Source organism: Halichoeres trimaculatus, unplaced genomic scaffold (genome assembly GCF_033239565.1).
Source record: "Halichoeres trimaculatus isolate MK-OKI-2021-1 unplaced genomic scaffold, fHalTri1.1 fHalTri1_scaffold_12, whole genome shotgun sequence".
NCBI classification, from domain to species: domain Eukaryota; kingdom Metazoa; phylum Chordata; class Actinopteri; order Labriformes; family Labridae; genus Halichoeres; species Halichoeres trimaculatus.
In genome coordinates, this window is record NW_027437190.1 from 9286268 (window position 1) to 9313898 (window position 27631).

At 40.7% G+C, this 27631-nt stretch overlaps 2 protein-coding genes across 2 annotated transcripts in view; one reads left to right on the plus strand and one right to left on the minus strand.

Annotated features, from left to right (window-relative positions):
- The window catches only part of me1 (malic enzyme 1, NADP(+)-dependent, cytosolic), a 117196-nt gene extending 115381 nt beyond the window's left edge, over nucleotides 1-1815 (minus strand). Inside the window, exon 1 of the mRNA XM_074683631.1 lies at nucleotides 1684-1815. Within this exon, the coding sequence (XP_074539732.1) occupies nucleotides 1684-1812 (129 nt within the window). The 5' untranslated portion in view covers nucleotides 1813-1815. The remainder of the gene's footprint in view (nucleotides 1-1683) is intronic.
- A 17801-nt stretch (nucleotides 1816-19616) lies between these two features.
- Nucleotides 19617-26464, plus strand: prss35 (serine protease 35). The gene is made up of 2 exons (XM_074683768.1): nucleotides 19617-19856; nucleotides 23879-26464. Exon 2 carries the CDS (start codon nucleotides 23898-23900, stop codon nucleotides 25167-25169), a length of 1272 nt encoding a protein of 423 aa, XP_074539869.1. The 5' UTR covers nucleotides 19617-19856; nucleotides 23879-23897; the 3' UTR covers nucleotides 25170-26464.
- Nucleotides 26465-27631: the final 1167 nt, after the last annotated feature.

Here is a 27631-nt window from a genome sequence, read left to right on the forward strand (position 1 = left end):
GAATAGAAATGCCCAGTGTTCCTGTTTTGTTCCTGCTTAATACACAAGTCATCCTCTGGGGTTTTTCTTTCTCAGGTGGGATTTTTTTATTCACTTCACCTTGCCACAACTTGCACACTTCCTCACATGAACACAAACACACCAGCATGAGGTGGTCCCAGGAGTGGAGCCATTAACTTGACTAACAATCAGGCCTCTGTGCAGTCACCAGCTCACACCCCTCACCCCACAGTCACTGGTCTGTTTGAACCTCACTGTCTCACTTATCAGCTCTCTGATGACACCACGCCGGCTGGCAGCTGCTGCAAACTGACTGCAACTTTTATCAGCCTGGGACAGCTTGTATGCATGAACTAAGAGTAGCTGCACATCTGTGCTTGAGAAGTCAGGCTGAAATAACCCAGAATAGTTTAGCTTTTGATAGGCTAGCAGTGTAATGACAGGCAGTTTTCAAAAAGGAACATGTTTGGTTTGTAAGGGCACAGAAAAAGGCTTAGAGGAGGAAAGGGATTTATCCATGATGTTGGAATTAGCCTGACAAAAAGTGGTTTGTAGAGCACATTTAACATTAAAGTGGCCCTGAATCCAGTCTGTTGTTTGGATGGGCAGTCAGCACCATGGACAGAGACTGTGTCACCACAGCTTGACCTCTGGGGCCGTGTCCCAACACACAAACCAAGAGAAAACGCTGGAAATGGATCAGATGCTGCCAGAAGCTTCTTTGTTGAAATCTATCCGAGGCTTAGTGCGGGTGAACAACAGACTAATAATGCAGCAGGGTCTGTCAAAGCAACCATGTGACACATCTCTGGAGTCCACAGCTCTCACAATAAGAACATGCCCTCTGTCTTGTGATCTGCAAGGAAGCTGCTCAGCATTTTTGCTGCTTGATTTAGCATTTTTAACATTGTTCTGCATTTTACTTTAAGAAAAGAGAATGTAAACAATATAAAATGCTCGATTTTCTTGGGATATCAGCTATTTTTTTTATCGCTTTATGCTTATAGAGAGTTTACTGCAGCTTCTCACAATGTGCTGAATCACGCAGGCCTGCTGCAGCTTTTATTAGGGTAAGACATGCCCTTCTTAAGTTAAGACTGCACAACTGCCACATAACCCTCTTTGAAAACCAATACGTGACAAGGCAGTATTAACAAAAGCCCCACTCTGTGCGACCGTAGCGTTTGGTCTCTTTAAATCTAAATATAACTGCGTCTAAAGCTGATACCTACTGGCTAATGTTGCGTTCGAGTATTCCTCACCGGCTTAACACAGAGTCCAAAGAATATTAAACCACCTGTTAGCGTCGTCCAGTAAAGTACACAAAACATTGTTCACGCGTGGAATACTTCGGTTTGTAGCAGACATACACTAGCAGTTTAAAGAGGAACTCGTGAAATGTGTTTGTAAGCGTTGACATATTGTTAGAACTGCTAACTGTTAGCAATACGCCATAAGCTATCCTGGTTAAGAGTCTTCTACAAAGAGTGTTTAAGTTAATGTGTGTTTATGATATCAGAGAGCAACCCCATCCTCCCTCACTTGTAACACCTGTTGTCCATCGCAGCAGCGCTGTCCAGAAGTCTAGAATTTCCTGCAGTCCCTGAAGGCAGCAGCTACTTGACAACCTTGTTGTTCATGGAAACAAGCGAAATTCTCAAACCGCCGAGTCAAAGCTCCTACCTTGTTGAGGTGGGGGTTTCGGGTAACATCGTAGCCCCTCTTCTTGGTGTAAACAAAAGTTTTTCTTTGCGTTTCGGACTTTTGCATCTCGGTTTCCACAGACTCCCGTCTGACCAGCCCGTGTGCCATGTTGTTGTCTCTTTAAATAGAGCGACGGTGAACTGTTGTGCACTCAACAAGTGGATGCGCAGGTCCAAACACTAAGCTCCGCGCGCGCGTCTCCTCGTGAAGGCAGTCAATTTAAAAAGAGTTCTTATCAATAGTATAATTTTATCGTTTACAATAACCAAAGGTCCTCACGGGCAAAGTCCACACAAGTGTCACAGCTACAAGGTGTGGGACTGTTATTGTAAGGCAGAGCAAACTTTAATCAGGCCTATCCTTTAAAGTCCTTTTTAGGGGTTTAAGATAAAAAGTAGCCTACTGTTGCATATTTATGGCTTCAATAATTAAAAAAAAAAGAAAAAGAAAAAATCTACTCTTTGTTTATAAAACTGAAATCATCATCTCCCATGACACGCTTGGAAGATTTAGAAATAACCTTTAAACTAAATTATTATTTTTATTATTTATTTATTATTTATTTATTTTTGCAACTACAATAATGTATGTGCTGCTTTTTTTGTATACTGATTGATAGTAACCTTAATGAATCACAGTGTTTGTCAAAGGGGAATCTCTTAATGGCTCAGTGTGTCTGTAGGCTGTGACAGGAGTGAGGATATTTGAAGCCAAGGTCAACCTTCAGCCTTTACACAGTTCCTGCAGGGGAGTTATGCAACATTACACAGCAGAGAATGTGGCAGTCAGAAATACTCTGGTGCTCTGAGAATGACAGGAAGCTTATTGAGCCTATCCTTCAAACTGATGAGGTCATGTGCCAGATTTAATAAACTCCACTTACAAAACCAACTGATTTGACAAACAAATTAATTATGCTACATGTCAGGGAGTGTGCGTGAGATAAAGAGAGGTTGAACCCTGAGGGAACATGTCTGAAAGCTTACACCAAGACTGAGCTGGTGCCAAGTGTGTAAAGATGTTCAGACTGATTATAAGTCCTCTTAAATGCGCCTAGGAGAGCTAGACAAGGCCATCAGGAGTAGTTATAGAGAAAAGAGAAAGTAAAAAGCCGCCATCCTGTTTTAAAATAAGATAAACTCTAAGGTTTTTCGTTCTTTTCCAACCTACAGTCTTGATGTAAGCTTTTTTTTCTCCCTCAGATGGAGAACATGTCTTTACTTGCACCATTCAGACTTCATATCCTGTTCATGATCATGCCTCATTGCGTCTCTATTTGCTCTATAAACACCATTATTAAAGGAGTGATTTATGTCTATTCCCTTTTTCAGACTTAGTTATGTGCTGTTCAAGATGTGATATAAAAGGTATAATGAAGCCATTTAGATTATCATACTGAGAAGAATTTCAGCTGCACTGATAATGAAACTGTTTCAACAGTAAATCTAGTCGCCTGTGTGCAAGAATGAGAAACAAAGACCACCAGTGCTGCACAAACAGGCATTGGGAGTTTACACATGGTCACATGAGGTTAAATTAAGTTCAATCTGGCAACACATCACTGACACACTCTGTCCCCAAACTCAGTCAACATCAGACTGCTGCTAAACGGACAACCTGGGTGTACTTAAGTATAAAACTCAACATATTTAACCTGCAGATTAAATTTTGAATACTGGAAAGTTTCAATCTGTTCAGGTGGTCTGAGCTCAGAGTGCCAGAAAACCTTTTATTAATCAAGCTTTGTAAAAGTGATATCACATGTTCTTGACTAAATGAGTCAAACAAAGATTGAAAAGTCAAGGTTCGGAGAACAATGCATGCCATTTTATCAGGAGGTAAACACTTAAAAGCTGAGGATATCCTTTTCATTAGGGTAGTGATCAGGTTTAATTGATAGTAAAACAAAAACATTAGCAACAACAACAAGCATCATTACAACTTGAAACAGTTTGGTGTTAAAGTGGAAACACTCAAAACATCTGTTTTTTTTCCCAACTAATGTCAGCTCTGCTTCAGTGAATCCAGACTTTATTTTATCAGGACTAGCTCATTATAGAAAACAATAATAGAGAAAAACAAAGGAGATTTAGTTCATAATTTGATCTTATCTTGATCGGCGCAGAGAAGCAACCGCATAATTCTTTCCTATGAGATTTAGGTTAAGGCAACTACATATCATCACCTGATTTAACAAATACAGTTAAGCCATAACGGACACTCATGGCCACTTTATTAGGTACACCTTGCTAGTGCCAGGTTCGACCCCCTTTTACCTTCAGAACTGCCTTAATCCTTCGTGGCACAGATTCAACAAGGTACTGGAAATATTCCTCAGAGAGTTTGGTCCATATTAACATGATAGCTTCACACAGTTGCTGCAGATTTGTCGGCTGAACATCCATGATGCCAATCTCGCGTTCCACCACATCCCAAAGGTGCTCTATTGGATTGAGATCTGGGGACTGTGGAGGTCATTCGAGTACAGGAAACTCATTGTCATGTTCAAGAAATCAGTCTGAGATGATTCCAGTTTTATGACATGGAGCGTTATCCATCAGAATATGGGTACACTGTGCTCATAAAGGGATGGACATGGTCAGCAACAATACTCAGGTAGGCTGTGGGGTTTAAACCATGCTCAGTTGGTACTAAGGGGCCCAAAGTGAGCCAAGAAAATATCCCCCACACCATTACACCACCAACAGCAGCCTGAACCGTTGATACAAGGCAGGATGGATCCATGCTTTCATGCTAATGACGCCAAATTCTGACCCTACCATCCGAATGTGGAGCAGAAATCCAGACTCATCAGACCAGGCAACGTTTTACCAATCTTCTATTGTCCAGTTTTGGTGTTGCTGTGTGAACTGTAGCCTCAGTTTCCTGTTCTTAGCTGTCAGCTGCCTAAATGCATTGAGTTGCTGCCATGTGATTGGCTGATTAGAAATTTGTGTGAAAGAGCAGTTGGACAGGTGTGCCTAATAAAGTGGCCGATGAGTGTATTATAAGATGAGATAAAAACTAAGTATTAAGATAAAAATAAATGAGGATAAAACTTCCACGTCAAGGATTTCTGATGCTGTAGTTTTGATCACATCAGTCTATCAATATATAAAATCCAATAGGACAAACTTTTGAAATTAGCATCCTGAATAATCAGTATACATGCATTTAATTTTTAAGATAAGTACATTGCACACACTCTTGAATTCTTATTCAAAATCTCCCCATGCAGGACTTAATCTGTACTCACAACACACTCACCAAAGCACACCACTGCTACTTTTGGAGTTGTTCTCTCACACTTTCTGGTCTTGCAGTGGGTGAAGTGTGAACTGTCAAGGCTGTGACCTGAGAGTGCTGGGGTCAGAGTGGACACAACTTGGCTCTGCAGGTGATAATAAAGATCATGTCATTAGGTGATGGGTGGTGATGACAGGTGATGTAATGACATAAAATGATGGCTGTAATACCAACAGAATGATTGGTTGTTAAGTAATAAATGACTTCACTAGAGAGGCCTTTGTGGTTTTATTTGCATTATCTCTGCTTGTAAACTCATGACGACCCTGTTGAACCAGATGACTTGCAGACGTAATCTCTTGTTATTGCAGGCTGATAACACACTTCATCCTGACACGTACAGCCCACAGGAGCTTCCTCAATGCATGATCTGGATCCTTATGGTCTGTCTGACTTGTTGCTCTCTTGTCTGTGTTTTGATTCTTGTTTATGCCTCTGGGGCTTTTCTGGTCAGGAAGAAGAAGAGACAGCAGACAAAGATAAACACAATTACTGAGAATCAAATCAGCCACAAACATATGGTTTTCTCTCACACCTCCATTCACTCCTCTTCATACTGACAGTAACACCTGGCTGTACTTCCTGCAGACAAGCTGATGGTAAAGGATTCACAAACCTGGTCATTAAATGTAATTACAGCCAGGCACCATGATGGAGGAAACTATACCTTCAGATTAAATTGTATCAGTATTTTCCTGTATAAACTATAGGGTGGCTGGTTCATAAGAATGTTAATTCAGATGAGAATAACATTGGGAAAAAGTTTAGAGCATTGATGTTTTTTCCTCTCCATTTACATGTTTCTACTTGTGTAACATCAGCATTTTTACAGCACCAGATGGGTCAGGGATTATTACAGGTTATACTTCAGTGGGGTTTTTTTGGTCTGACTATGAACTTGCAGGTCAAGTCATGGGGAGCAAACTACAAAGATTACAAATATCTGGCATCTGTATTTATGTATGAGCTGTGATTTGGTTTAAAACTGTGGAACAAGTCTGCTAAATATTAAGCAAATACAATATCAAAAGTATGAAATGGTTTAAGCTATGAAGAGATGTTTCATTAAAAACGATGTCTGTAATAACAACAACAACAACAACAACAACAACAACAACAACAACAACAACAACAACAACAATAATAATAATAATAATAATAATAATGATAATAATAATAGTAATAATTATTATTATTATTATTATTATTATTACTATTGCACACACTCTTGAATAATAATAATAATAATAATGATGATAATAATAATAATAATAATAATAATAATTATTATTATTATTATTATTATTATTATTATTATTATTATTATACTAATAATGATGATTAAATAAATTGATAAATGAATCAATAAATAAAAGTAGGAAATCACAGGGCAAGTGGAAAAAACAAGTGATGACATTTATTGGTTGCAGTGTGCAAAACAAAAATGTTTGCTGAGTGAAAAAGAAAGGAACTTATATTTGCACTGATGTAAACAGATCTTGCCTTCCAAGTAACTTGGTCACTACTGCCAATGAAGCCCAAATTGGCTCCATGTAAAGCATTTAGCTCCTCCCACTGGATACTGGGAATTGCATAATTTCATGAAAGCATTTTAATTTTTGTATTTAAGGCATTTTAAAACAATTACGCTAAAATCAATTCACAGTAATATTTAAATAATTTCAACAGGTATTTTATTTATCCCAAAACCCACATGGTCGCTCATTTAATTTAACAAAAACAAAAAATGATCTTCTTTTCCACCACATGACCACTTTTTGATGCCATACATTGGTGTGTATGGCGCTCAACACATGCACTCAGCCAGATTTTAACAAGGTCCTGTTCCAAATGCTGAATCTGGAATGTGACCAAAATAGTATAAATATATGTTAAATCAACCATAAAGTCCTTTCAAGTGTGCACCATTAAAAACCCCTAGGTGGTGGTGATGAATGGGTGAATGAATCTGGTGGAAAGGGGAAAAGTTTGATATGTGCATGTCGGTGTGTCAGAGTGTGTGTGTGCTGCCCGCTGTTAGTGACGGCACATCACAATCCGTCTTTCCCTCTGGGTGAAAAGATACAAAGGTCAAAGGTCAGGGTAATTTGATAGTATGAGGTGAAACACGTGCAGAGTGGCATGCTTACCTGCCTTGGCCTCTCAGACCTCTCAGTCTTTTGTATTCTCACCAACACTAAACAATAAACTGAGCCTTCAACAACCTGTGGGGAGTTTTTCCTCAAGAATATTTACAAACTTTGAGGAAACTATTCCCACTGTGAGCCATTCCACATCTCCCCAAGGTTTTCAAAGCCTGTCCAAGTTAAGACCTGGCAGCACACAGACTCAAGTTTGATCCCTGGCAGAGAAAAATCTGAACAAGAACCACATTTCCTTCCTTTAGGTAATTTTATGAAGCCATAACTTGTTTTTTTGAACCCTGAACAGAACCCACACTAAAGCACTCAGAGGCGTTTCGCCTGCTGAGCACCTTCAGCACCAGCAGAGGAAATGGGTGGATGTTTTGGACGATTCCCTGAAGAATGCTGTTCTTCCACCACTCCTGCCATACATACATACATGCCTGCCCTCACACTTTTGCAATCTCTGTCCTACAAGTCCATACATGACCTTCCCCCAGCCCCAAAAGTCAATGGGCCCTTTCACTGATCACTCCTCATAATGACCCACTGTTTGAGCCCACAGATATTTGGGAAGGTGGAAAAAGAGAGAGGGTTAAGCTGCAGCTTTTTCTGTCTTGCATTATTAGAGAAAGCTGAGCTGACATGAGTGTACTGCAAGAAGGAGCTTGATCATAATGGGTCAGGTTGAGTCACGGAAGCTTTAAACATATCCTGAGGAAACTACTGCTGAGCCTTTGGGTTTAGCACACTATGGGACTGTATCAAGTCCTGCTTTTATGCTAGTTTTTCAGTCTGAAACCCCCCTTTAATTTATTGTTTAAACTATCTACAAGTTTAAGTCTACTGTAGCAATGGTGCGTTTATAAAACACCATTGTGCAACCAAAACGATACCACGGCTCAGGTAGTGTTACCTCTTCTTTAGGTTGGCTGTCACCAATGCCAGTAATATCATGGTACAACATCTGTAAGATAAATACCAAGGTCTGGGAAGTTCAGAGAAAACTTCTTCATGAGTTAAACCAAAATTACTTAACAAGATTCAGATCTTAAAAAGTCTGATGTTAGTCTTGCTGGTGATAAAAGTTACGTCTCATGAGGAGAGTAATCCATGTTCCTAGTGGTAGACATCAGACTGACAATATTTTATATTATCATAATATTTTATCATAATGCAATGGAATTCATGACTGCAAGGGCTTCTAATTAAAAATTGCTCTTACCAGGAAGAAAAGTTGTGCTTTGACCATGTTTGTGCTGCTCTTTCAGTCTGTGTGATTCTTCAATTGTTGGGCCCAATTTGTAATTCGACTTTTATTGCATCCTTCAGACAGGCCCAGTATAAGTGCACTGTGCCACTTTTCTTTTAAGTGCATACATCTGAATGCTTTCCATTTCCCAAACGTCATTGACTGAAAAACAAAGTCCTGAGGGTGCCTAAACCACCTTTTCTGTGCGGCTGTGGTTAGGCGGTAGAGTCTCGTGTCGTCTCCTGCTGTCAAAAGTGTCCTTGGGAAAGCCTGAACCTCAAATTGGTCCCAGACCCACAGTCAGTGGTGTGTTGCTGCGTATAAGATGGGATTAGTTGATAGTGATGGGAACTGAGCATTGCAGCCTCAGCCATATATGATTGAAGAGTGAATAGATACAATGGGTGATGTTTAGTTTAAAACACTTTGAGTGGGGACAAAGAAGATAAAGCGAAATATGAGTCCTGTTTATTTACTATTTCACCATTCATGACAAAGTGGTGGTTGTGATATATAATCCAATCCAATCCAACTTTATTTTTTAAGCACTACAAAAAAACAAATCCTGTTGACCAAAGTTCTGCATACAAATAAATAAATAAATAAATTAAATTAAATTAAATAAATAAGTAAATAAATGCAATACAATAAAATACATTGTAGCTAAAATGAGACAAAATAATACAACATGTAAAATAAAAAGAAAACAAATTAAAAATTATTTGAAAGATAATTAAAAGGTAATTTAACATAATTAACAATAAATAATTGACAATAAAAAAATGAATAAATAATAACAGAGAGGTCAGCCAAATTTACCTCATATCAGTAATATACAAAAATCACAGCACTGAAAGGGCAGAAAATGACTTGACTGAAAGGGGCTCAATGAGATTTTCCTTTTCTGATTATGAAACTTGAACTATGTTTTACCAAACAGTGGTCATTATGAATGTTTCACAATGTAACTTTGCAATTTTCTCCAACCTCCCACAAAATGTAAATTTAACTCTTGTGAGAAAAGTATTTTTGTATGGATATTAATAGGCTGTAGGAAAAATCCAGACATATTTAATTTAATTCTGTCTCAAATTGAAGGTAAGTAATGAAATGAAGGGGAATTTTAAATTTCTTTCTCCCCAGTGCTGTTTGAACAATAATTTAACAAATGCAGATCACAGTCTGCTTCTGTTTTTGTTCCTACTTGCAGGCATGACTGTGTGGGTGTGTTTTGGCCCTTTTAATAATGACTGTGCCCACAAAGCAAGGTGTGCCGCTGAACTCAGTCTGACTGCAGAGGGAAAAACAGCTGTGGAAAGGGCAGGTCAAGGTTTGCCAAACACAACTGAACAAGACATTGAACATCAGAGAGCAAAGACTGGGCCACAGAGACAGCAGAGCTTCTCCAGTCAAACTGCTAAATGGCATTTGGCAGAAAGAGCCAGAGAGGCGTCATCAGTGGCCTTCAACAAAACGTCCTTTCTTCTGCCGGGGAGAGGATAGGGATTAGTGTGTTAACTAGGCACACAGTGTGTTTATATAACCTTTCTGACCTCCTGTAAGATGTGAGCCTCTGAATCTTTCAGCACACAAACACTACGAGGCTTTTGGCTTCACTTGATTCATTCTTACTGCATGAAGTCGTGTCGAAGTCAAGAGCACGCCGGTGGGTGTCCTCTTTCCTACTATGACATTAAGATTTTCACATCATAAATTTCTTAAGTGTAGTTTGTGAAATGCCTCAGGGAAAGAAATGTACCTGTGCATGTGTATTTTCTTTTGGTTTTCTGCTGTTGTAGTTTTGTGATCACCTCTGCAAAACTCTACATAATAACTGCATCAAACAAATACCTTTTCTCTGTGCATCCTTCTTCTCCCACACGCCTCGACTCCTGGCAGCACGTTCAGAAATGAAAACACCTCCTCTGTCCAAACCATCTCTATAAACAAGAGCTCTGTCAGGGATAAATGTCACATATCAGGGTGTTTGTCTCTGCATGTCTAAACAGTTTCCTCTCAGTGTGGACACACTGCAGATCTCAGCTCAATAACAGGCCTCACTTGGTTCCACTTTGTTCCCTGTTGCTAGAATCGACTGATCGTGTTTCTTCTGTGTAATTTGTAAAACATGTGTTTGTTGTGCAGTGTAAAACTTCTTGCACAGTGGTGGCACTGATTCCATGTCTGCCAACATCTTGTGCAAACTTTTGTCTCAACTCTTGCCCTGCATGCTGCGTGCACAGTGTTATCATGATAAGAGCTGGGCTTGGTGATGTTTGTTTTGCTTCCTGTTTCTTGAGTCCAGATTTCTCAAGCTGGGATGGTGTTTTGAGGCCAGTGAGTCGCTCTCTCTTCCTGTTCCCTGAGCAGAAACAGTTAAACGCTGTTAATAACTCTGGTGTCAGTGAAAGAGCACCGAGGTCTCCTATTTTTAGTTCACCTTTTCAAAGGCTTAACTCCTAAATGTCATTCACCTCAGACACGGTCAAGCTTCTAAATTAACCGTTTCTGCACCAGAGCATATTACAAGATCATCAATCATGGCTGCTAGCCTGAAGTGTCCAAACACCAATCTCAGTCATGAAGTTTGTTTCCTGCAGACTTTTCTAAAAAGGAGGATTGGCGATACCAGTGGTGGGTGTTTTGGGTTCATGCAGCTGGGTGATGTGGCATGAGATATTTTTGTGCTTTTATTGCTAAAAAGGATTTAGCCGTAACATAAGACCACACACAGAAAGAGGCTACACGCTGATCTGTTTCAATTACATACTCTGTCTAATATGCTAATCTGCATATCAAAAGGCTGCATAATACCTCAGCCCAGGAGGTTCTGTTTTCACAAATATGAGCTCAAAAATGGACCTATTCCCATCCAGTTTAGCTCACTGGTACTGACTAAATGTTGTTGCTTGATTATTAGATGAGACAAGCACTGTTTACACATAGCAACTTAGCCACACTCGCTTTGTGGCTTTCAGGATTGCAGTGTCAGCATGCTGGGTGGTCAGATTGCTTATGACTTTGGTTTAGGCTTAAGTTACTCAACTGTCGTTCAATGGATTGAAGCTTTATTTCCATAATCCCCAGATGATCCGTCTAAATAACTTATAACTGTTAGATGGATTCATTTCTGCCCTCACAGAGCCTCTTTTGTAAACATTAAGGAGAGGAGTGATGTGGTTGTGGTGTGTTGGGGGCTGAAGTCAACTTTGGTGTTCAGAAAATCCATCAAACATCCGTTTGAAGCCAATTTTCCAGTTTGGATTTGTTGCTGCAAAAGAAAGTTGAGTTAACATCAGCCGTTGCATTATGCATGAAGTCAAGGGGTTCGTGTTGATCATGTTTTGATGATGACACCTGTCAGAGGGTGGGTAATGTTAGGCTGCAAGGGAAGGTTTGTGTGGAAGCAGGGGGAATGGACAAAAGTAAAGATGTGACAAGAGCTGAACTGTGAAAGAGTTAGAGCATCTCCAACTCTTGTCGAGTATTCCTGGTCTGCAAAAGGTCAGTAACAACAAAAATGGTACATTGCCACTGGGTCATGGACAGCTGAGACTGCCACTTGTTGCCCACTGTGAGTAAAGGCTGGCTCATGAGTTGTGATCCTACAAAAAAGCTACTGGAGTTCAAACTGAGCAAAAATACTAATGGAAAGGTCCCAAACCACCACCTATCTCCCCACTTATCAGTTGTGTCTTGATACCCAGTGGATAAGTAGTCAGGTTGCTGCAGTATTACATGCTGCATAAACATCAGCAACCTGCTTCTTCTCAGAGACAATGTTCTCCATTAGAGGGCGATAATCTTTTTTTTTTTTTTTTTTTGTAATATTTGGACTATTGTGATTTGAAAACAACATTTTAAGCAGACTTCAGTAGCCTATGCACAGTCCAAATGTAGTTTTGTGAGATGTTACTGGATATACCTAGAACATGATTCATTTCAGTGCCATATTTATTGCATTGTAAAATGGAAATTTAAAATGGACCTTGAGCCAGACTTTGCCCCCAGGTTTGATTGACTTTGGACTTGCCTGGTCTTTGGGATGTGCTGACCAACCCAGTCCAACCCATGGAGGCTTCGCTCAGCATCCTTTAGGACTGAAGGGATCTAATGCCAGCGTTGTGATATAAGAGACCAAAGCACACCTTCAGAGGTCTGGTGGAGGTCTTGTGGGGGTAATATGTTAAGCTTGATTCATGTTTACCTCTTATTAGCCTCTTAGCCTGTTCCATCAAGATTTCCTATCAGTTCTTCATGGTGTTACCGAGGTAGGACATGCAGTGCATAAAGCATGTTTTCCTGGTCTTCATTAGAGTCTTTATCTGACATATTACCATACCAAGGCAGCATTCCAAACCAAACTATCAATCAGCACCAGCTACTTCCTCAAAAAACAGCATCTCTACTGGGTTAATCTGAAATATCCAAAGATGGGGACTTGAGTTTGCGACTCGAGTCGCACTTAAGTTGTGCACACAAAGACTTTAGACTTGACTTGGACTTGTGTTTTGGGACTCTTGAAAAATCATTATGTTTTCCTTTTTGGCGTATTAAGATTGAGGAAACTGACAAACTTAATGTGATTCCTTCCTTTCCCTTTTTTTTTTCACATTTACCACTTCCTGTATCAGGTGCATGCCCCATGACACCACGTGGTACCACTTGTAGATTATAATATGACAATGCTGACCTGCAGCAGACCTGCAGCTGTACCATTTTTCATTACATCTGTTTACAAAAACTTCAAACAGGAAGGCACCAATTGAAGGAGAGCTGACTGACAAAGTCTGCAGGATCCATGTCGAAGATGCTGGATCCACCACATCCAATTTTAACAGGCACCTGAAAACTCACCCAGAGAGGATCATTTAACAAACAACTAATCAGTTCTGATACTGTATGCTAACAGACAGGAGTGATAATAATATAGTTAATGCTTTGAATGATTTTTGAAGATAAAGCTGTGCATCATTCTTAGTCAACCCGGATAGCAGCAGTTGACAAAAACTCAAAAGACTTACTTTTTAAAGACTTGAACCTTGACTTAGACTCTTGACCTGAGACTGAGACTTGACCAAGTCTCACCCACAAATACTTGAACAAACAGGTTTAACATTGAGCCATCCTTGAAAGGTAACATGTATTGACTCTTAACTTTCTGCCCAAAATTACAACCAAAAAGTTTTCAATGGAGTGTAGATCTTCTGACTTGTTCTCACTTTTCACCAGGACAGTCCTGTCATACATCCACACGACACCAAAACCACCCAGTCCTTCAGTCTCACGCTCTCTCCCAGCCTCACTTCATGAAATGACCCACTGATACTTGAACCTTTTGACTTCAGAGAGCAAATTAATTCAAACCCTGAGGGGAGGAATAAAACTTCATTTTAATTTCATTTGCATCGGCAGCATGAAAAGTAAATCTGTTTTTGTTTTCCTGACAAGTTGAGTTCACAGGTCAGGCTTTGCAGCAGGACTGTGGTGGCCTGTTCATTCGCTCATGTGAATCAAAGAACCTCGTGTGACTTCAGTCAGCCTTTCATCACACGCAGTCACGTCTCCAGATGCTTGCATGCTAACCGTTTCATCAAATATTTACTATTAAAAACAGTCACAAAGTGTATGTGGATCCAAGCAAGACCCGTGACCAACTGTCCCATTAATGTGTATATATATTTTCTATATATACTGTATTAATGTTTGTGTATAGGAGCGGGAGCAGCAGAGAGTCCTATCATATCAATGGTGTTCTGTTTAGTGTGAAGCAGAGCTAAGAGACCATTCAGTTGTCAAAATAAAGCCTGTGGAAGTGAACCGTGGGTCACTGCAGCCCTCTGAGTTGGTTTATTAGTGCGGTCTGTGCGGAGGAGGAGGAGCCAGCCTTTAATGTACACTGCTGTATGCAGCTGAAGGGGCACTGAGGTCTCTGAGACACAGCTCCAACACAGAAAGAGCACAATCCCATGGATCCAGGGAGATCTACAGCATTCTGAGGTGTTTTGGTCAGCTCTGGAAAGGATGAAAGTTAACCCAGATGCCGGTCATCCCAAACCTTTGTGTACTCCTTTAAGCGCCGCAGTCATCGCTGGTTTACTGCTGTGAAGTTGGGCAAGGTCTAATCCACTACACCCAAACACAACTAATGAAATTCCTGAAACTTAGCTCCCACCAATAAGCATCTGTCGGCTACAGCAGAGCGCGAAGGGAGCACTTCCCATGAGGGTGTGACACCCAGCACAAAAGCCCCTCTATCCCCAGCACACAGCCCGACCCCGGCTAGAAAATATCACTCAGTGCTTTTCTATTTGGAAGCCACGGGGCTCAGAGCACAGGCAGCACTCTCTCCCTTCTTTTGTGACCTTTGACCTCTGCCGTAACTGCAAAGAGGGACATTTGTTTTGTTTCTGTGTCTACATCTGTAAGGGCCTGTGACAAGAGGCCTCTGAGAGAAACTGGTGAAATTTCATCAGCGACAAAAACAAGAGCCTGGATAAAGCTTGCCTTGCTAAAAATGTCCACAGCTGGTTGAATCGGTGTCAGTAGGCCAGGCTCCAATTTGCTCTGAGCATTGAGGTGGAAGGCAGGTGGTGTGTGATTGATAAAACCCTCATCATCATGCACACAGAGCTCAGCCCAGCCTCCCAGCACTCACTCTTTTATGTTACCCTGGCAGTTTTGTTAATGAAAATTTGGCTTTCATTTAGCTAAACTTGCCAAATAGTTGCCTTGGTAATTGCCGAGCTCAGCTGTATGGTTAAATCCAGCTATGTTTACGAGCTAGCTGCCGCCTTTTGTTCTGTGGGTGGCACATTGCTGCCGCAGCATGCTGTTTTGTTGGTGTGAAACCACGGGTCGGCCACATCACCAAAGTGCACATACATTGTCAAATACAGCAGTGATGCACTTCCAGGAAACACCTCTACAGTGCTGGAGCCCTTGAGTGTTGACCTCAAGAGAAATGTGCTCAGCTAATAAAAGTTGCTTCACACTAAAACTTCAAAATATGATTCAATATAGGATTCAAGTACAAATGTTTTGTGCCTCAGTAGCCTGGTATCTCTGAGACACAGGTTGGCTACCTTTAAAGTGGCTTGGTCTTATCATATCAGTCAGTGTAAGCTGTGATGAATTCATGCAACTTCTGCTTCTGCCACGGTGCAAGAAGACATAAAAGTTACAATACTGAGATGTAACCCAGGCAACCTCGGAGATGGTAAACCCACCTTAAAGAGGGGCTTTCTCATATGATATGAAGTAACAATGCTGGATGTCCATACTAAACCTGTGCAGATTTTAAACCCCTTACTGCTTGAATTAATCAACCATTATAAAAATAGATGGGTTTATGTGTTTTTGCATTTTTACAGTTGTTAAATTAAGTGGAGATTGTAAATTTGAGTATAGTACACACAGTAGTTAAAAAAAAGTTATATGATATCTATAGACATGGGAAGTTCATCCCCTGACTGATGCTATCTTTGGTATGTGTAGATTATGAATCAATAGGTAATAATGAGATACAAAGGTAATTTCAGCTGCAGACCTGACAGGGTATGTCACAAATTTGCAACAACAGGCATCAAGTGGTTAAACATTTTTCCATAATAGAAATCCCTAAACTGTCTGGATACTGATCAAAATGGCCCCTTCTAAAAATAGCATGACATTTTACGAGATCTTCACAAGGTTTGCAGAAATGATGGTTCATGACATGTTAAGAGCAATGGGTCTCAAACACCAAGGTCTGCCCATTACTCCACCTCCATATGGCTCCTAGAGGGTTGGCCAATCAGAGCAAAGAGGGGTTGTGGAAATCTGAGCCTTAAAGATAAAGCAGGAAAAACAAATGAGTGTTTTCTAAAACACTAGAGTGAGAAAAACAGGGATGTTTTTTAAAAAGCTATAAATCATGTAAAGCTGCAACAGGGGTGTCATATCAGAAGGGCAGAATAAAGTGAGAAAAAAAAAGCACAATACCCCCTCTTTAAACTTTAGACAGACCTGGGTAATGCCAAAGGACAGTGATTTCTACAGTCTGCATGACTCCTCTCAAAGTTTAGTCAGTATAAAATGTAATTTGATGATGCCATATTAAAGAGTAATGATCTAGTGGGCATTTCTGTATGTTTACAGCTTTTTTTTTTTTTTTTTTCAAATTGATGATGGGGTCAGTTTTCCAAAATGTAGGTGCGTTTTATTCATAAAATGGACCAAACTGAGGAACAACAGGAGAGGAAATGATTAATTAATAATGTTTAGTCAGCTTAAATGGTTGTCAGTTGTATACAAGCACATGTGTGTGATCACCACCCACATGGACGAGCATTCATTATGATCCTTTACACGCTGGGTACAGGCCACCCAAGCTTAACCTCCCCCCTCCCCTCTCCTCCACAGGTCCAGGAGCAGGTGTAACTGTATGAGCAGCTCGCTGAAATCAGTAGAAACAGTCTGTTGTAAGTCAAAGTGAGTGGCAGAGGTGATTACACAAAGATCAGTTTCACATCAAGATGACATCCTGAACTCCTCATTCCCTCTTCAGCCAGATGTGCATCATCAACCCCTCCCCTCCCCCCTCCCTCGCTGTCTCTCCCTCATTACACACATATTTTCCATGTCTTTTCTTGGCTCATTGAGACTTCAACTACTCACCATGGCATTCTTCCTCTGGCAGCTAGGGGCCCTGCTTTCTTCCCACTGGTCCTGAACTTGCATAATGCAGACTAAACACAAAAAGGATTTGAGTCGGTCTCACAGTCCATCACTTCCTATTACACTGACAAAAAGAAGACTCTTTTTTGGTGAGACTTTTTGATGAAGACATTTACGTCCTATGTAACCACAGAGCAGACACTGTATATGACCCCGTGTTTATGAGGGCTGCTGGCTCACTTTCTCTTACTGCATAGTAAAGATGTCAGCAATGGAAACTGATGTTAGCAGTAAGTTCTGCGTTTGACCAGGGACTTTTCAGAATCAACTGATCTCCCTGACATGTAAATGGAAATTAAAATGCCAACTAATTAACTGATCATAGGTTACAAACACTCAGGGTATAATCATCATTACTAAGCACAATTAAGTCAACGCCGCCCAGCACAGGAGCATGATGTTTCAGGGTAAACAATGTTGTATTAGTTTGCAGAGTGTGGCTAACGTTAGCAAAGCCAACACCACCAACCTTTACTCTTTGTTGCATGTTGAACATTTCATGCCAAAGCTGGTGGAGTGGGTATGTGCCAGTTCAAACAAACACAACCTTCATTAAACTTTATTTGATTTTGTAGAGCAAACCAGTGCCAAACCGCACCGTGCTACGAGGTTCCAGCTGTCAACAGTTTGTTGATGTGTTATCAACATTAGAGCGATGTAGCAGCAGGCGTTCATTGGAGCCACTCACACTCAGTTAGTTAGCTGTGCTACTTCATAGACCCTACAGGTTACTGGCATTTGAAAACAATAATATATTTATTGATAATTCTATTAAGGACAAGTTGGTGTGGTACAGAGCAGGGTGGGCGATTACATTTTACCACCTAATCAACAAACATTCTAAATTTGTCCATTTCCACTGTTTTTTTCTCTCTCCCAGATATGTTTATTCTACAAATTTCACTGGAACTACATTTTGCAAACATGTTTACATTTTTAGATTTTGTTCTTTTTACCTGTAAATGTGAAAACATGTATACAAAAACAAAGCATATGTAAATACAAATGTGACTACTACTATTATAAGGCAGATAAGCGGCAAGAAAATGATCATAAAAAGTCATACATGTGTATTATTGTATAAACAAACTGGTATAGAACCATAGAGACACAAAAGAGAGTGACTGTATGTTTACAGTGGAAAATATGTCCATTTCCATCTTTGATATAACTAGGGATGGGAACTGATTTAGGTACTTTTATAAGTTCCGACCAAATTCTGTCAAAAGTACCGGGTATTGATTCACATAAAGTCAAAAAGTTCCATGTTTAGGTACCTAAATGCATCCTTGTGACTGTGGGGGAGTGGAAGAGTAGACAATTTGTCATACTGGACAAAAACACAGCATTACAAGGTTATATATTGAAGAATAAATATGTTAAATTCCATTTTTTTTTTATTTCATTACGAAAAATAATTGATATTTTTTACCACATAAATACAAAAAAGTACCGAAAATTGGTACCATTGAGTACCGGTACCAATTGCCAGGTACCTAGCATTGGTACCTTATAGTTTCAAATGTGAATGATACCCATCCCTAGATATAACCCTCAGAAAGCTGTTGTTACGCTAATTTTGTTTGATGTCTTGAGCAGTCATAAAAGTTGCATTGAGCCTAGTAACAGCTGAGTCAGCTATACAAAATATGGCAAATTATCACACTATGGGGTTTTGATTCAGAAGCTTAACTCTTTGATTATCTCAGTTTAAGACAATAAAAATCTTAAATGTTGAGTTGCATTGTGGGTAATCTTAACACTATTCATGACAAGAAAGCAAATTAGGTCAAATGGACTGAAAAACATTTTTTATTCTGCTTAAAATATCTGGTTCAAAGTTTACACTTTGAGAGCAAGATAGTCAGTGTAAGACTTTGATTCATTGTATACTGCAAAGCTGTTCTCTCAGATCTTATAGCTAAAGCATGTTAGGTGGATAGGTGTGCCTCTTCCACCACTGCACCATACCTCCTGCTTTACTCCAGGTGTGTATTTTAGGGGTGTGGATTTATTATGTATAATAAAAAAGAAAAAGGACAATGGTCTTAGTTTATTCCTTTTGTTAATTGATCTTACACATTTATGAGCGTCCATTCAAAGTAAATCTGGTGCAGCCATTCAACTATAAAGCAGACTCGTTTCCATTGTGAACGCTTCAGTGGACCTGAAGAATAAAGGTGGTGCAGATGTTGGGGCTCGCCTGGCTCCGGATGAAACCGTCTGAGGAAGCATTGAGAGCAGAGCGCGGTGGAACTAATTCCCTCTCTGTCCGCTCTCCGCGGCTCTGACTGCCCGCTGTATGGCAGCACTCTGCTCAATAGACCGCTGACTTCACTCAGCCCAGCCTCGGTCAGATCGCTTGGTCTGGTCCCACCCAAATGTGAACAGCTTTTGTCACAAGTGAAAAAAAGGCCTTTTCAGATCTTTTTTTTTTTTTTTTTTATTTTTTTTTTTTTTTCCATCCTCCCCCTCTTTCTCTCTGGCTCTCCCTCCCTCTCTCCCTCCTCCTCCTCAGCATCAAGTGCAGGCTGCGCGGAGCGTCCCGGCTATGACTCTCTCAGCCTCTTTGAAGGAGCGATGAGGAGAAGGAGCCGTCTCCCTGCTGATACCAGGACGTCTGGGATGCACTAACCCCCGTTTGTTTTCCTCTGGGATCATATTTGTATATTTCTCCGGAAAACAAACAATACTGCGCGGATTTGGCGTCTCCATCAATCGGATGCGAGCAGGTAGACGTCTTTTGTCTCTATCGCACTTTATGTGAAGGAGGAATAACTTTTCTTTTTTGCTTCCCTTTTATAAAAACATCTTCCAAAAACTTTTTTTCTCTTTATTTTCAATTAACTTTTTCCAGTTTTGATTGTTCCTTTTTCTGTGTGTGGATACATTTTTCGGTGTTGCAGCTGAAGTATGGCATTCTTTTATCAATACTGGCTCAGTTATGGTTGCTATCATTGGTTTTCGGCAGCTTCAGTGCATCATTGCTACATTTGAAACCTTTTGCGATGAATTTATTGCCACACAGTCTCTTGTGTTTCCACATGCAAGTTGCTCTGTCATAACAGATGTGGGTTTATAAATCTGGCTTTCCCTATTGAATTGAATTTCTGATTTATTAATGTGATCATCACACAGAGTTCATGGTAATAACTGCTGCAAAGTACAAGAAAATATGTGTTTTAAAAATTGATTTTATATTTTCAATTTTATCTGAATAAGCTTTTTTGTATACTTTTCTTATCATCATTAAACTCTGAGCCTAATATGCTAAGGTTTCAACAAAAGTTTTCTTGAAAAAAAAGTGAAATTGTCCTTTTTTAACTTGGTGTTGAACTAGACAGTGAAACCGACTGGAGAAAAGATGGCAAGTTGTTCCACAGCGCCACCCTTTGGTCACTTTATCTCCTGGGGTGCCTCTTCCTGTGACTCTCTCCTGAGGGGTGCTGAGGGCACAGCGTCTTGTTCAGCTGACTGCAGTGGAAAGACAAAAAGCTCAAATGTGCGCCTTCTACGACCATAGAGCCATGATGGCAGCGTATCAGTTTCCAGCCCGTGCAGAATAATTACAGGCTTTGTGCTGGATTTGTGTTACGTCTCAGTCTCACTGTGGGAGTGTTGAATTGAACAGAATCTAAGGGTCATTTCTGTATCCTCATTTATTGAGCCTGTTTTACAGCTCTTGTGGGCTTGTACTTTATTACCGTCTGTTGGGGGCTGGTTAGATCTTGGCCTCTGGGTATGTTTTATTGGACATTGTGTGGTAAATTTGGGCAAGTCTGTCTCCTTTCAGGCTGGACTCAGCTGCATGACGAAGCACCAACTAGAATTTGGAGTTTAAAATCATGAAATGGAAAATCCAGCTCCTCTTCTGCTACCACTAATAAGACTATTACCATCTACAGCAGGGCTTCTGTTGATGATGAAGTGTTTATCTGGTCCACACATGGTTCTGTCTCAGCTGAGTCTTCTGGGAGTTTTGTGAAACCAGGCAATGTCTCATTTCTATTCTGCAATTATGACAAACTGACAGAGAATGTGTGAATGTGAACCTCTTAGCCAATCTGTGCTCTGGCCCCCCGCAAAGGTTTGGATACCCCGAGGTGATCCTGAGCATGACACACCAATTTAACTCACTGTGGCTTTCACTGCGAGGCTCATTTCTGTTAAGCTGTCTGGTTTCTGCTCTGGTTTTGCTCTGCTGCTCAGTTATCAGCATCCAAAACGGCTTTTCTCTCCTTGTGTTTGGAAGCAGCTTGCCTGACTTCATCACCACAGCCATGCCGAAGAAAAAAAAAGGCTCTTCTGCTCTGTAGTTCAGTGAAGGTCTGCTGAATCTATTAAAATTCAATCAAAGTGCTCCTTACTTTATAGAGTTATCAGGATTATTGGCAGCACCACGCTCGTACAGTAAAGGCATGAAGGCTGCCTGCAGCCCGCACACTCTCTGGGCTTTATGTCATATGTGTGCGTGCACAAGAAGTGGAGTGAAGCTGAAGAAACCAGATATGGTCATTACTGAGGGAGAAGGTTAACCATTGTGGCAAACCTCCAAGCCACTGTCTCAGCCTGTTCAGAGGATCAGGGTTCATCCTCCCCTCCTCGCTGCCCGCAGCCTCCAGCAACACTTACAAGACGTAAATCTCCCCTCAACCACACGGCTGATGTATCCACAGCAGAAAAACTCTTTATGATCTCAGGAATAATTAACACAGGCTGATACTTCTCCAGAAATAAAGAGATGCCTATCTGTTGTTGCAGACTTTAAGAGTGATTCTTTTTATAGAAATGGACTATCCCCAGAGTTTTCTGCTGCCAGAGAGTGCAGAGCTGCTCCAGTGTCAGTCTGAAACTCCTCCAGGTGGTGCTGTTACTTACTTGGCTACACTGCCCCCTTGTGGCTGCACATGGAACTGTTCTTTTTACACTATTTTTCCACACTTCATTTTAAACCCTTTTCTTGACTTTGAGGCAACAGTTACGGCACAACAGCTCAGAAAACTCAAAGGTGAACAAACGGTCATGTAAAACTAATTGATATATCTTGAGTCAGACAATCTGTTAATGTTGCAGAGCTGTTTTCCTTTTACAAGACATTAATGTAAGTCTGGGTATCACAGAAGTAGCAGTGTGTCTAAACAAGAAAAGTGTATTGTAAAAACTGTATCTTAGAGTTTTTCAAGCTTTTGTTTTTACTGATCAGAAGCTAACAGCTAACAGGCTGCATTTTCTTAAAAACAAGAATGAAGGCGGTCAGAGGCACTAGCATAAAGCTAAGATGCTATATGAAAGCAGTCACATCTTTAGTTACATGACTATTAAAAGAAGGCGAAATACAAAGCTTGGAGATGATAGTCATGCTAGTATCTCTATGAGACTATGTTGTGGTCTTACGCAGCAATGACTTTGCTAAATGTTGTCAGCAAGCTTGCATGATTGCTGCTAGCATGTTGTGATTTAACTTAAAACTCATGAGACTGTCAACTATTTATTGTAATCCACACCAGTATTTTAGAGGTGAAATAGGTCTTTAAATCACAAGGTTTGATGATTTGTAGACATAGGTGATTTGGAAAAATGTATGTTGTATTTTTCTTTAAGCAACTTTTCCTTCAACATTAAGGAGGTGGTTAAGGAAATGTCAGAAGACCAACAAAAATTTGGGGGTTTATCCTCTGAAAACCATGCATCTGTCTTATCATTTTCCAGATATTTGAAAACCCTGAGAGGCACATAACTTCATGGAAACTTAATAGGGAAGCACTTAAGTGGCATTACATTTTAAGATTCACTCACTTGAAAATACAGACATTTGTTCTTGACCTCACAGTGGTCAATCCACAGTAGCACAATCTTCTCAGATGTCTAGATTCGAGAAACTGTTTTCCATCTCTATACTCGTTTATTGAGTTTCTTTGTGTGTTAGTAGGTATGCTGTTCTCGGAATTTGATTCTGTTACAGTTTTTGGGGTGGATTCAATTTAAATTGTGATTCTTCAATTTTTACAATTTTTACGATTTTTTTTTTTACAATTAATGCGATTTTTAGTTAGCTTTTTTTAACACCAGACCATGTGAAAAAGTTAAATGATGATGATGTCTACAGACCATATCAGGAGCCATATTTTTCCATAAAATACACATCACGTGAGTCAGAGAGAAACATTTCACCCTCTGCTGGAGAAGAGTGGTAACTTGTTTTAAACCCAGTTTATAAACAAAGACTGAAATGAAGAATTTCAATTTGAAAAAAAAAAAAAAATGACAAAAAAATCCAGATTCTGATATTGTCAAACAAAAAATCCTTATATATTAATTTTGATTTTTTCCCTCACCCCTATGAGTTAGGGTGTATGATGGTAGGATAGATGGTTCCAGGATGCTGACCCTTTACTAAAACTTAACTGAGTCGTCACTTAAGTTCTCTCCTCATCAATCTTCATCTGTATTCATGAAGTTGTCATTAGGGACATTACGGTAGCGCATGCAATTTATCATTGAACGGACAATGGGATGGTTTTCGACAATGGGAAAAAAAAGAAAAAACAAGAAGCTCCCAACCCTGAGGGGTGCGTGTTATGGGGGACATGAAGAAATGACAAATGTTAAAAACAATATAGAAAATGTTTCATGGTATAAAATGAAAATGTCTACTCTGGGAGCAGCATCTTCTGGCACAGTAAGTCCTGCCTCTGTCTGACTCTGATGAATTAAAATGTTTCTCTAACTGTCTTTTCTTCTCTTTACTTTCCAGAGCCAGGCCCGACTTAACAATGGGCCCCATACCCCTGTGTGTTCTGCTCCCGCTGACGCTGCTGGCTGTGGTGGTGGCTGTCGCTGCTGAGGGGAATGCCGTGGATGATGAGTACACCTGGCCTCAGTGGAAGGTTCCTCTGGTAAGGAAAAGGCGCACTGTGCCACTCAGCAGCCCAAACTTCTCAGCTCATCCTCAGCCTGAGCTGAGGGGGACCTGTGGTATCGAGTGCCAGCGTCGCCTCCCTGCCTCATCTCTGGATGACCTGGAGCAGCTCCTGTCCTACGAGACAGTCTACGAGAACGGCACACGCACTTATACCTCAGTTTCTGTGCAGGGCCTGAATGAAGTGACCTGGTCTGGGAACAGCTCGACCAGCTCCCGCCACAAACGAGAGGTGTACGGCACGGATACTCGCTTCACCATCTCTGACAAGCAGTTTTCAACCAAGTATCCCTTCTCCACCTCCGTCAAGATCTCCACGGGATGCTCTGGGGTTCTTGTGTCACCCAAACACGTGTTGACCGCCGCCCACTGCATCCACGATGGAAAGGATTATCTAGATGGCGTGCAGAAGCTTCGTGTTGGCATCCTGAAGGAGAAGTCCAGACGAGGGAAAGGAGGCAAAGGGAGAGGAGGGCGAGGGAAGGGCAAGAGGAGAAAGGGTGAGAAAGGTCAAGAGGACGAGCAGGAGAAGGAAGATAACGGTGAGAAAGGCGAACGAAGAGGCAAACAGAGAGGTGGGAAGAGGCGGAACCGACGAAGTGCAGAACCGCAGAAACCTTCTTTTAGGTGGACCAGGGTGAAGCAGACTCAGGTCCCCAAGGGCTGGTTCAAAGGAGTGTCTGACAGGCTGGCTGCTGATTACGACTACGCTGTTCTGGAGCTGAAGAAAGCCCCAAAAGTCAAGCACATGGATCTGGGTGTTATCCCCTCGTTGAAGAAGCTCCCCGCTGGAAGGATCCACTTCTCTGGCTTTGACGACGACCGGCCTGGAAACCTGGTGTACAGGTTCTGCTCTGTCTCTGAGGAGTCCAACGATCTGTTGTATCAGTACTGTGACGCCAAACCCGGCTCCAGTGGCTCTGGGGTCTATATCCGCCTCAAAGAGCCAGGCAAGAAGAAGTGGAAGAGGAAGATCATTGGAGTTTTCTCTGGTCACCAGTGGGTGGATGTAAGCGGGGACGGGACGCAGCAGGATTACAATGTGGCGGTGAGGATTACTCCTCTCAAATATGCTCAGATCTGCTACTGGGTCCACGGGGACTCGAGTGAGTGCCAGGTAGCTTAAAACAAGGACTCCTCCTAAACCATCAACCTGTTCCAAACCCTCTGACCCAGACTGCTCCCACCCCCACTGTCATCACCATCCCAGGGCCCGATGACTGCCTCTTCTCCTCCCTCCTCCCTGTTACCTCCTGTGCCTCCTTGTGACTTTTGCTACACTGATCTACACACACATGAACACACACACATAAACACATACACAATCCACAAACAGCCATACAGACTCAAGAGACCTGTGGCTCTTCAGCTTTTCTAATTTATTTGCTAAAAAAATAACAAAGAAAAAAATATGTATAGTTTGTATTTTCAGATCATTCAGGTCTGCAAGTTTCCGTTTCGTCTCCTTTTTTTATATTTGACTATTTTGGATAGCATGCAAATTTATATGTGTGTGAGCAAAGCCTTGGTAGATCAGCTTGTATTTCAATGAGACTTTGTATAAAGACACTGACATTCCGAAGTGTTGCAGAGAATTGTAAAAGAAAAATGAAAAAGACAGACAAAAAAGACAACCCTGAACAAATAAATTCAAACATTATTTGCAAACTAATGCAAATAGATGTTATAAATTTTAATGAACAAGCTGGTGTTTTGCATTGTTTATATCTAGAATGTTATGTTACAAATACCCTTGGAAGAAAAGACTATTTCTTTGTCCTTAAAGATTCTGGTGTTAAGTTTTTTTTTTCTGATTTCTGAGTCCCACATAAGCTTGTCTCTGTTTCTGCATCTCGATGAAATGTGCTTTCATTGTTGCGCACATAACTCTATCGGTGCTCATCCAGAAGACGTGGTGCTAATTTATGGAATTGTAAACTTTCTCGTTGGGGGGCTTCTCAGAATATATTTTGATAGCCTAGTACTGTAACTGTGTATTTAATGTAAGGCTACATAAATGGGTTTTGTCACATGTGTCCCGTTTCACCCGTTACTTGAGATTTTTACAGGTCTAGGAGATAAATGAGATTGTATTGTTGCTAAATGACAGATTGAATTCTGGGATGTGATGTTGTTTTCATTTTGATTTTGTTCCAAAAATACATATGAGTATCCTTTGAATACCAAATACCTGATTTTAATGAGGAGGGTTGAATACCACCATCCATTAAACCAAGATGACAAATTGTGTGTGTGTGTGTCTGTGTGTATGCTTGTGTGTATTTTTAACATTACATGTAGCTCAGCGTCACTTCATGCAGCCCAGCTGTAATCAGCTGACAGGCTGCTGTTTGAATCATTGTTTCCTTTTCTTACAGTGAGGTGGTCCATTTAAATACATCTCCTCTGACTGGTCTCTGCCCACGCACTGCTGCTGCTCACAGAGCTTTGCCTCCTCCTCACTAATCTCAAAGCCTGGTTTTTAGACACTTTATCAATGTGTGCCACACTGACAGGCTTAGCATGCTGCTAAGCTATGAGAGAGCACTTAAACATGCAGAGCCTCGAGTGCCAAACACACATTAACTTTCAGTCCACAATGAAATCTATGATGATACAAAAACGTGGTACACAGAATTTTTTTTTGGTAATTAGAGATTTATTAATAATCATCTACTAGTCTGTAACCTCCAACCCAACCACTGATCAGTGTATTTGCTTTATTTTGCGCTACAAAAAAACTGAAATCTTATCAAGTTGTTTTGTCTTATTTTCAGCAGAAACTGTCTTTTTAGACTTTTTATGAGTCACATTTAACTTATAAGTTCAGATAAATGTCTTGTTTCAAGTTATTTAAAGACAAAAAATGAGGCCTGAATCGCTTGTAACAAGTTAAAAAAAATATTTTTCTTGTTCCATTAGCAGATTTTTTTTTACTTGTTACAAGCAATTCAGACCTTGCTTTTATCTTTAGATAACTCAAAACAAGATGTTTTTCTGAACTGATAAGTTGAACGTGGCTCATATTGAGTAAAATCTACCACTTTATCTTCTTCAGGGTCACTGATGTCTGGAGCCCATCCCAGGTGTCTAGGGTTAGAGGTGAGGTACACCCCGAACTGGTCGCCAGTCAATCACAGGGTGGCACACAGAGACACACGACCTTTCACATGCACACTCACACAGGTAATTTCCAGTCACCAGTTCACTTGATCAGCATGTTTTTGGACTGTGGGAGGAAGCTGGGGTACCATGAAAAGATCCCAAGCACACAGAGGGAGAACATGCAAACTCCACACAGAGTGGCCGACTTTGTATGACCTGGGATTCCAGTTAGTGACCTTAATGCTGTAGGGCAACAGTTTATCAATTTTTACTCATGATAGCAAATAATCCAATCAACATTTAGGTGATGTGCCTTTAGGGAAACATTATCAGGAGAGAAGTTTCATTTTTCACTCACTGAGACACTGAATAAGGCCAGTTCACCTTTGCAGGAATAGCATAGCATTCTAGCAACTGTTTTTCTTCTCACCATGTAATTTAGAGTAACTTCACCCATATTTAGGATAAGGGAAACTGAATTAA